The following is an 11,526-nucleotide window of genomic DNA, read 5'->3' on the forward strand; positions in this document are numbered from 1 at the left end:
ACAGAGTAAATTGTAGACTTATTGTTATAGATTTTATTTTCGAATTATGAAAAATTATCATGATTTATAAATGGAATATAATGATTCTTTTGTTTATCATAGAGAAAAGTAATCTTTGCAATTTATAAATTTATTTTGCTCTAATAACTAGAATGTTTAAATGTTATTTCGATTGCAGCAACTTTATCACTTGATATATATTTTATATTTTGAATTGTTGTTTTCTTTCAAATATAAGACTACTCAAATATACTGATTTATTTGGTATTCTTATTTTTTCCTATTTTCAACGATGATTATTTAAATTTGCATATTTATTTACAGCGATAGATGTATTAGATATTGTTGGCTCACAATAAAATATCAAAGTATACCGGTGCCATTATCCAAATTACTGACGTTCCAATCTTTGATTGCATATACCGTGTCGCGTTTGTGTTTGCGTTTGTGGTTGTTTGTTTGGGCATGTGTGCGTGCGTGCATGCACGCGGTCGCACATAGTAGTGTTTTTAACTGTAAAAAGGTTTTGTGCTATAGAAATTATTGATCTGTTAATAACTATAATGTTGCAATAACCATTCGATGCGACATAAGTGCGTATATGGTAGGTGTTCTATAAATGTAAACTGTGTAACACAACCGATATATCTAAGTAATTGTTTATACTATAAGTTTCTGAAGTAAAAGTCTTGTAATTTACTTTATTTTTGTTGGAGGATATATATTCTTGTAGAACAAAGAATAATGAATAATTTATTGGCACGAATTTCAAAAAAAATTTTTTTATTAATTTTTAATGCTCCATGTTCTTAATGAGAAAAATTATAATTAATCTGTGTAATATATTTTTTTTTTTTTTTAAAGTAGAACTTCATTTTCGTTTAACACTTATAAATTTTAATTTGAAACATAATGTATATTTGACTATAAGAATTTCGGATGAGTGTATTGATAATTTGAAATTAATTACGACAAATGCTAATAACTAAAGAGTTTTTTTATTTATTAAATACTTGATATATAATACAAATTTAGGTTACATAATAAACGTAAAGTTGCATTGAACTTGATAAATCTAATGCGCAATTAAAATTATGATGTCATTATTTTAATTAAGGCATTTAAAAAAGACTGCTGTTTTTTTTGTTGCTGTTTAGTACAGTCAAGTAATGATGCTAAATATATAATTTAAGAGTGTAGTTTACTTTATTAAAATCTGAAATAGAATATAGATATATTTCATGGTACGGATTTACTGCTTTTAAGAATAAAGAATCGCTGTTAAGCAAATATATTTCTTACATGAAAAAGAATTTTGTAATATTGAACGTAGTTTCGCAAGGCAAATGACAAAAGACGACTCTTTCTCTCTGTTTCAGTATGAAACAACCATTAAGCAAAGGACAATCACCGGTTCACTCGAGTACCCCTGTAAGATCCGGCGTGCAATCACCAAAACCAACTACTAACGGTTCCGATCAGCTTACGTAAGTTACGCAGCAATACTCCCTTGAATATATGAAAATAAGAAATGATACGAATAAAGATTATTTGGCATTATTATAGGAGACAAAATTCTACGTCGTCAAATTTCGAATCAAAGGTAATTGAAGGACATTACGACATCGTTAAATCTCACAAGGTTAGTTTATTACTTTTACTGCTGTTTTGCTAATTTTGTTTAATACCTTAGGTAGATATATAGATATATTTATGGTACTTATTACAATAAATTATATCAATAGCTTTTTATATTTTAGGCAAGAGGAAATTATATTGATAATTATCTTTATCATAATAATTTATCATAAGATAAATGCCGAATGATGAGATTATATTTTATAGAATTATAGAAATGTATAGAATTAAAGGGGATATCCTAATATTAAGTAAGAGCATAATTTATGCTCAGCATTTGCTGCGACCAATAGAAAGAATAATCTTTTGTGCATGCAAGTAGTCGTGAAATTTGTGATGCTTCAATTTACGGTAACGTGAACTTTAAAAGTAGTCGCAGATGGATATGAGCTGCATAAATTGCCATGTTCACTTTCATGGTGCGCGAACCTTGCTGGCAATTGCCAGTTCTAACGAGTCTTAAAACCTCAATTTCCTAATTTTTCCTAATCGATGATTCAACCTTAGTTTACTGGCCAATGCGTACAATCATGCATTCGTTTATGTAATAACTTAATTAATAACTGATATAGTCTCTCGTCTATATTGTAACTCCAATAAAATTACCACGACATTTTCATTATGTAACGTTATTATCATTTCGTACAATCGCCGATATTATTATCTAATAATATATTTATGCACGATTATCCGTAATTGTTTAATTTTCAATTTATTTTCGAATTTTAAAAGTTAGATATTCGTGTGATACTTATTTCATTTACATGATAATCAAACGATTCTTTTTCTCTTTTTCTGTCATAATATAATCAATACGATGTGTTTCTTTTATTTTTTTATTCTTTTGTGATTTTTCTTTCAATTTCCACTTTTTTTTTTTTAATGAAGCTCTGACAATGTTTTTCCTACTTCCTAGAAAGAGGAAAGCTTTTGGAATGTAAATTTAGAGTTGCCACTTCTGACAATTGTCAAAATATCTTGAATAAATGAACATAGCAGCAACCATCATCAAATAAATATCTAATTGACTTATACTTTATATTAATTCTAAATAAAATTCATTTATAATATACTTACAATGATTTCTACCTAATTTCTTACAATGATATATTAATCTTTATTTATGTTTTTAATTTCATAATTGTTTTGACTTCTTAATTAATATATATATATATTTTTTTTTTATCATAGTGGTATGTTATTTGATGTCTAGCATTGTTATATTATCATGATAATTTATAAACATCTGTATTTATATTAGATGTTATTGTTAATTATTTGAGATTATAATTATATTAGAAATATTTGGCTAACATTATTTGACATAATTTTTATACAAAAAATACTGTGTTGCTAATAAACTTTGAAAATTCTTTCTTAATATCGGTATAGTTTATTACTAAACGCTCATTTCTAATTTATTATTCAGGCTGTTGTAATTCACAATACTGGAAATAATCTAGAATTAATAGTCTACAATTTTAGAATAAATTTTATCTTTGTCATATTTTTTAATTATTTTCATTTTCATTTGAAATAATAAGCGTCAATCGAATGCCTCAAATAAAAATCTTATTTATAATTTATAATTTTACTTAATTTATATTCACAAATATATTTATTTAGTTGCTACAAATTTTTGTATTACAATTAATAAAAAATATATTTGTGAATATAAAATAAGTAAAATTATTGAAAAATATTCAAATATATATGTTAAAATTTTAACATAATACATTTTATTTATTTTTTTTTGGATAATTTATTTTGTTTACATTTTCAAAAATTTGAGAAAATTTTACTATTAATTCACGCTCGTAATTAGAATGTATTTTTTTTTATTACTTATCTAAACTTTATTATTATTATTTTTTTTTTATAATTATTAATATTTATCATGTCAAATCATAAAAATATAAATCCGTTTGCTAATAAATTTATTAAATAAATGACACATGTTATTCCTCGAAATATAATTATATAAATAATTGATTAATAAATATTATTTTAATAAATTGTATTGGTTTCGTGTGATAAAATATTTTGTTTGTTTGAAAATGTTTAAAGAAAACGTCTCCAATAATACATTCAATCTATAATTCAGTTGCAAAAAGTATTGATATGGTTTCGTTCCATAAATAATCACGCACATTGATATTCATTAGAAATGCATCACGATGATTTAATTTACAACCAGGCTAAGGACAAGATTGAGAAAAAGGAATCAAGGTTTTAGCAATGAGTGTTTTTACTCTCGATGATCCAGTTCCTTCACCGAAAATTCCGAGCTTTACAAAGCAAATAATGGTCATCTTAATCATGCTTGTTTAAGAAAATCGTCAGCATTATCTATTTTTGTCTTATATAATGCCTCAATAGATCTCACATAATGGTATTTCTTCTATTTTTCAATTAGAAGTAAAGTTGATTCGTTAATAAATATAGTTTCTTGAATCTAGATAAACAATACAATTTGTCCAAATAACCATAATTATTACTACCTAAATTACGTCTTTAACCTATAGGATAATTAATTTCCTATTCTAGAAGTAAAGAATAATAATTTGTATGTTAATGTCGTAGCTAAATATTAAATTGTATTTGTTATTGGTTTAGCAGAAAAAGTAAAATCTTGTGCAAAAAGCGGAACAAATTAATGATTAGCATTTTATGAGAAATGAATTTCCATCTATAATTCGAACGCGACACTAATCCCGATTTTCCACTAGGCCACGCTGATCATTGAAAATCAACGTCAATTCTTTGACTTAGTAGGATAATTTATCAGCGAGAATCTTCGCTTGCAAGAACTTTATTTGCGCCTACGTGAGAATATTCTTTTCATGGACGCGATATTTTTTTCACGATATCGCGGTAACTATATTTACTATCCATTAGTTACGATGAAAATATAATACTAATCGCAGGCTGATGAAGTTTTACTCGCTGCTCTGTATGCGGCATTCTATGCCTTTTATCAATTATTATAATTATCCCAATTCATTAGAATGTATTGTATCTATGAATTTTAAATAATCTAGCTAAGTTATTTTACGCTCACGTACTTTATAACATATTTAGATGAAACTTTATAACATATAAGATCTTTACACTTGATGTTTCACTACACAAAATTCTCGCATAATGTGTGCAAATGTAAATCAAGTTTTTAATTTTGATAGTCTCAGCATTCCTTTCGATAAATAGACACGGACACATTTATTAGGACGATATTATTTTAAGTTACTTCCTAAGAGTTTGTTTAAGTTCGTATTTTCTTTTTTTGTTTTTTCAAAATTAATAATGAAAAACGTTATTCTAGTTGAATACCTATTTATCCTTCCGAGTGAAAATAATAAGTTAATCTTATTCATAATAATCGTCTAGATTATATTTTTCTTATTGCATGTATATCTTACTTATTGCTAATATAGGTTGGGAACTAAATCTTCATTGGTTGCTGTTGTGATCGATGACAAAATAAGAAAATATTATAATAAGTGGAGTATTATTTGAAACATACGTCATCTTCTCGTCAGCAACAATTCATAATCGCAAATAATGTAATTTATTGTCTAATAAAATTAAAGATTATATTTTAAGTATTATTTAAGGCACAATTTAAGGTATATAGTAAAGTTTCGATATATAGTTAAAATTGAACAATTATGTTTGATGTTATTTAAATTTATTTTACTTCGTCTTAAATATTAGAATAATGATATCTAGGCAATTATTTCATTTTTTAATGTCTATATTTGTCATCTGATGGACACTTAAATATGAACGGTAACTAACAGCTTTATTGTTCCATTTGATCCGACACACACACACACACACACACACACACACACACAGAGACACACACACAGCACAAATATTTTTGCAAAGTTTGAAAATAATGACAAAAGGAAGAAAAATGTTGTTTTTAGTGAATAAAAAAAAATCTTAATAGAGCACTTTAATTATTACTCACTTGATAATTAATTGTTAATTGTAAAGGGCATGTCCGCCCCGTTCTTCACTCACAATCCGCGGCACTATCGCCCTGATAAAAGTAACGGGTGCCGCCTGGAGTCATAAAACCCTACCGTCGGCATTTTGTCCATCAAGGTTAACTGGAATCGAGTCGACTGCGTTGGCGCGCCCATCGTCGCTAAGTAATCGGATATTTCGAGCTACGGAACGGTAAAGCCATGGTCAGCGGATCAAACGTCAGCTGTTATCGTGAGTTGTGACTGAGGACTTCGCTATGTAAGATTGATATTCTAGTTTCGTCTACGCTGCATTTTCTCTCTTCTCCTTGTCATCGTTTCCCTGCGTTGCTTGCAGTTGTGCGTATGTTGTCTTCGCATCGAAATTTCAGGATACTTTTAGGGCCAAATAAGCGTAGCCTTGACAATCCTATGTGGAAATTATACACAAGTGATTAAAATCGTTTGATACTTCGAATTGGGTTACAAGCGGTATTTTTACACTATTCTTATAAACGTTGAATTGTAGGTAATTGGCGGCTTTTCGGATCGCTGCGTATTTTAATGAGACTATTTGAGTAAATAATTTATGTAACTTATGGCACATTTTGTCGAATTAAGGATTATCAAAGGTAACTGTTTTACAAAGTAATATGCATATTATGCGTGATTAGCCGTAGAGTGCACAACGAAATTTTAAAAACAAAAGCAAAGTTTGCGGATCAATGACATCTTGAAACTACTGGATCGATCGATTGTAAAGTACATAACTAGCCATCAGAATATTAAAGAGAATAATAATTTAATAAAAATTTGTATTTTTTAATATCTAGTCGTTTTAATTGATTTCATTACATTAATTTAAATTTAATTAAAATAATGTAATAAAATTTTAAAGTAAACGGATTACGTAAATACTTTTCATAATTCTTTTATATGTGAGACAATTAATTAATAGCATTGTTTAAAGAAATCTAAAACTGATGGCTATTTAAGTAATTAAATATGGATACGCAATAATAGTTGATTAAACGTCAAGTAATAAAATTTCAAGGTAAAACGAATGCAATGTATGTTTATTTGAATCGGATGGTAATTTAAATTTTTATTAATGAACACGATATCTGGGTAAATGAAAATTTATTTAAGGAAATATCGTATAAGGTTGTTTCCATATATAAGACATCTTGAACACTGGATTTAAAATGACAACTAAATCGATAAAAATGTTTTAACGTTTTATTTTCTTCTAGTTCATTATAATTAATTTATTGGAGAATGTATAAAAATGTTGGTAAAGTTCAAAGTATGCAACAAATTACTTTTGATGTGTATCGAAATAAGAGATCATAGTGTTCTACAGGATCTTATAAGAATATTAAAAGTTCTATAAACAAGTGAAGACGTACAATTTAAATGCATTAATAATCCCTTGATACCTGCACCTCGTGGCTCCATCTTTGCATCAAGAAAGAAACTTATGTAAATTATTATTCTATTTCAGTATTTTTTTTTTTGTCAATGTAATTCAATTATGATCTGATTCAAATAGTTTTTGTTTAAGAAAATTGATAATACGATAAAATTTGAGATCACGTTTTTTTAACACAAATAATGAAACAATGTTACATCATACAAATAAATTAATACTAGGCTTGGAATATTTATCGAAAAGATGTATAATAAGAGAAAACATTGAATAAAAAGTCACATTCAATGAAATACAAATAACGTTTAAATAATTAATTCCATAAACGAATATTCGAAAATATAAGATATTTCACTTCTATTACATTTCATTTTTTCTTCTCAAACAAAGTTTATATATATATTGAAAACAAAAAATTAGCTTTTAATTCTAATATAATTTTCAAATATATTGAAATTTAGTAAAATGTAATATTGTATTGAATCCGTTAAGGAGAATTTCACTTCTTTAAAATAATTCATATATTTCATATCTGTAATATTTCTTGCCTACATGTAGAATTGAAGTCCAAGCATATTTCTTTTATATTCAGACTAGTATTGTTATTTATAGAATGAAAACTAATTTAATAATACAATGCACTTTTACACAATAAACCAAATGAAATAATTTTTTACACACACACACACACACACACAGACAGACAGAGAGAGAGAGAGAGAGAGAGAGAGAGAGAGAGAGAGAGAGAGAGAGAATATTGTAATATTTTGTTACAAGTGCATGTATCGTGCCGTGCCATTGGTTACAGTTAGAATAATGAAGGAAAGCTTTTTATAAACAAACCGTTAAAGTATCTCAATAGTACATCCGTCATTGTCGTAAGATGTTCCGCTAAGATTTTCTCTATGATTTGCAGAATATTTATTTTCATTTTTATCCATTACCATTCTCGCTATACTGTTCTCTTTCAAGAAATTTCAATTTTCATAATTTTATCGTCATTGTTTTTACTCGATTAAACAAACAATTGAAATTTCAATTATTATCTAGTGAAAGTTAGATATTAGAAAATAATGTTATTGGCGGGCAATATTAGATCTTTAAAAGACCATGCAGTAATTTAATGTATTATTACGTTGTAAATTTAAACAAACTACGGCAAAATAAAGCAGATAATTTAGAAAGTATAGATTATTAAATTCATATTATTTATTATAATTAATTTAATATTACGGCATAGTAATAAGATTATTGGTTAATAAGGAATTCATGAACTGATTAAGTCACTACAATATCAAACGAAGTAGGTGCATAGTGATTTTTTTTTTTTTTTTTTTTTTTTTTTTTTAAAGCACATTAGAAAAGAAAATACAATATTTTTGACTGCACGAAGGTCAAAGTATTAAAATATAATTAAATCATCTTAAAAAAACAAAACAATATTATTTCTGTAACATTTCTACATACATTATGTAAATTGGAAAATAACTAAACATTAATTTTAATTACGAATTAGCTTCTAAATATTTAATGATTACGATGATAATAATGATAATGACAACGACAATGACAATGATCATAACACCTTCAATTTCTGGGACTAATCTTTCAGATTAAATTTATAATAATACAAATATAACTCAATACATCTTCTATAAATACTATTTACGTTGATTTGGATGTAACAAATTAATTCAGCTATAATGATATATGTATTTGATCCAACATTTTAATGAATTTTAAAGTATTTTTACTAAGTATCTAATTGATTGTTTGAAAGCAGCACAAACTATTCTAAATATCTAATGAAAAATCATAATTCCAGTGACAAATTCAAGTTACACTTTAGATTTGAAAATTCACATATGATTTATTTACTTCGCTTTTTTAAAAATACGATTTGTCGAGGCTTATCAAATATTAAAAGTGTTGAGATTTATTTTTATTTATGTTAAAATTATCCTGTTATAATTATAAATAATGCAACCTGATGTTGATATTTTTCTTTTCTAATTTGCATTACATTCAATGTTAAAAACTTGGAAACATTTCGGTCAGTACCAGCTGTTTGAATAATTTGTGAAGACGTATATTTAAAAAATTTAAGCGTAAAGTAGTCACTTACATATGCGTTTCGACTTGATTTTATGAATATTATTTATGTATCTCGTCACATTTTATAAATACACGTCGATGAAAGAGGCAATTTCTCATATTTTAAAAATAAATATTTGATCAATATCATTATCAAAAGACTTTTGTCTATTAATGTAACCTATGTATATATATATTTTATAATGATAGATACAGCGAGTGAATTTACATTTAAACATATTTTTAATTCCTATCGATTATAAATGTCAATAATTTCATTATCCACTATTATGTGGTTACTTAAATTTTTGTTTGTTTGGGTTATTTAATTTAATCGATCAAAAAATAAATCAGAATTTAATACGATGTAATAATTGTTCAAGTGACGTATTATTATTATACGAATCGTCGATTTACGAAATTAATTATACGATGTTTTCGATACAAAATTTGAATTTAAGGCAAATAAAATCGATCGTTTGCATTTACTCGATGGATATCTGATTTATAATTGTTTTATAATTGCTTCGTGAATGACAGTAAGGACAATAATAATAAGCAATAGGTTATTTTATTAAAATCACTACCAATTAATAATGGAACAATATAACTACACGTTTTTCATAATTACGCGTTGCGTGACCATCACATCACGAGCCAATTGCGAATTGTTAATTTTATCATTTGTTAACCATGACTAATGAGAAGTGTGCGCAGTCACAAACGCATATCCAAAGCGGGAACCAAAAATCGGAAAATAAGTATTCCGCTAGTATCCCATCCTACCCCTCTCCCTTCTCTCTCTCTCTCCCTTCTCTCTCTCTCTCTCTCTCTCTCTCTCTCTCTCTCCCAAGATCCATCATCTTTTTGGTGGAGGCTAGAACGTGCACGGAGATCAGACCGAGAGTCGAAGCGAGTCTCGAGAACGCATAGCGACTCGTCTCTCGGCCGCGCAAGTCGCGCACTCGCGGCAAAGCCATACGTTTGACCTAATATGGTGGGCCCCTCGAGTATCTCTCTCTCTCTCTCTCTCTCTATCTCTCTCTCTCTCTGGCTTCGACTAGTGGCAGCGCGCGCTAGTTCTGTTGGACGTGCGATTGGCACGGGTCCCTGTGGCACTCGAGTGGGGATCTCGCGTCTCGCTCGCGCCCCCGCAACCACGTGTCAATCTCGCTCTGTTGTTGCGCGCAGGCCTCGATGGCACGTTATACGAGAGCAGCGAGGGAGGCCCCGGGGACTCCTTTGGTGGCTGGTGCGAAGCCGCGGGTCCCCCAGTGCCTCACCAGACGTGTCTTAAGTAAGCTGCTGTTCGCCTCGCGTAATAGCACACGTAAGCGATGACCACCAGGCGCTTCCGGTGCTGTCTCGCCCGTAATCGTCGCCGGTCCTACGTGTCTCTCTAGCCCCTTCGCTTTTGTGCTTTGTGTGCGGTTGGTTTTGTGCCATTGTGGTTGTTGTGGGAGGGGTGGATGGCCGGTTGTATTACACAGGAATCGAGGGTACTAGTCTCAGTTGTTTCCCCTTAGGGTCCTATATCGTCTATCATCACGCTTTTCCTCATTCGCCTCGTATCGCTTGAGCCGCTGTTATTAATAAAAAAAGTAGCTGCGACCCTTGCAAATAATAAATAAACAATAATAATAAGCAAGCAAGTATCGCCTATAATAAAATTCATTCATTCGAGCGTTAATTCGAGCCTGTAAACTACCAAAGCTATCGCTCATGCAAATATAATTCACGCATGCATTTTCGTTTATACCTACTCATCTAATTTTTAACGTATTCCTCTAAATCCTCGTACACCTTTGCGCGTTCATCGTGTGACTAACCTTTAATTAACTTTTCCAGAATGTCCACGCGAATAGCCAGTTCTATGAGCCAAAATAATCGCATGGACATTCTTTATTTACAGCCGAGCTTCGATAATTATAGATAATTAGCACGGCTTTGGATCGTAACGACGACAGCGTAATTTCAACTGAGACGCGTAGTCGAGCATTGGGGCGCGAGAAAATTTAACGTCTCTTGGAGATATCAAGAATTTTGAGAAGTGCGAGCCCCTTTATCAATACCACTTCGATTGTAAAAGCCGGGAAGCGCGTGAAAAGAGTGCGAATCGTCGTTCGAGCATCGAGACATCGTTCCTCAAGATCGAAGATAAAACAGAGGCGAAGAGCATGACACCCGGTCAGCAGCAGCTGGCCTCGATAAAACGGATCGAGGCCCTCTTCAGGGACGTCGGTCTAAAGCAACAACAACAACAACAACAACAACAACAGCAGCAGCAGCAGCAGCAAAAGTCGCGCGTCGTTCGCATCGAGACTAAGGTCAACCGTTGTTGCGAGGTCCACGGCAATCGCTACAAGGAAAATTGCGCCTTTCGCAGGAATG

General features: G+C 29.8%; 1 protein-coding gene across 3 annotated transcripts in view; it reads left to right on the forward strand.

Annotated features, from left to right (window-relative positions):
• LOC105360084 (WD repeat-containing protein 47) overlaps positions 1–11,526 on the forward strand; it is a 119,046-nt gene that overhangs the window by 62,214 nt on the left and 45,306 nt on the right. For all 3 annotated transcript variants that reach the window (XM_011496875.1, XM_011496870.1, XM_011496873.1), the window contains 2 exons: positions 1,380–1,487; positions 1,567–1,642. In XM_011496875.1, the coding sequence (XP_011495177.1) occupies positions 1,380–1,487; positions 1,567–1,642 (184 nt within the window). The remainder of the gene's footprint in view (positions 1–1,379; positions 1,488–1,566; positions 1,643–11,526) is intronic.

Source organism: Ceratosolen solmsi, unplaced genomic scaffold (genome assembly GCF_000503995.2).
Source record: "Ceratosolen solmsi marchali unplaced genomic scaffold, CerSol_1.0 scaffold13, whole genome shotgun sequence".
Taxonomy (NCBI): domain Eukaryota; kingdom Metazoa; phylum Arthropoda; class Insecta; order Hymenoptera; family Agaonidae; genus Ceratosolen; species Ceratosolen solmsi.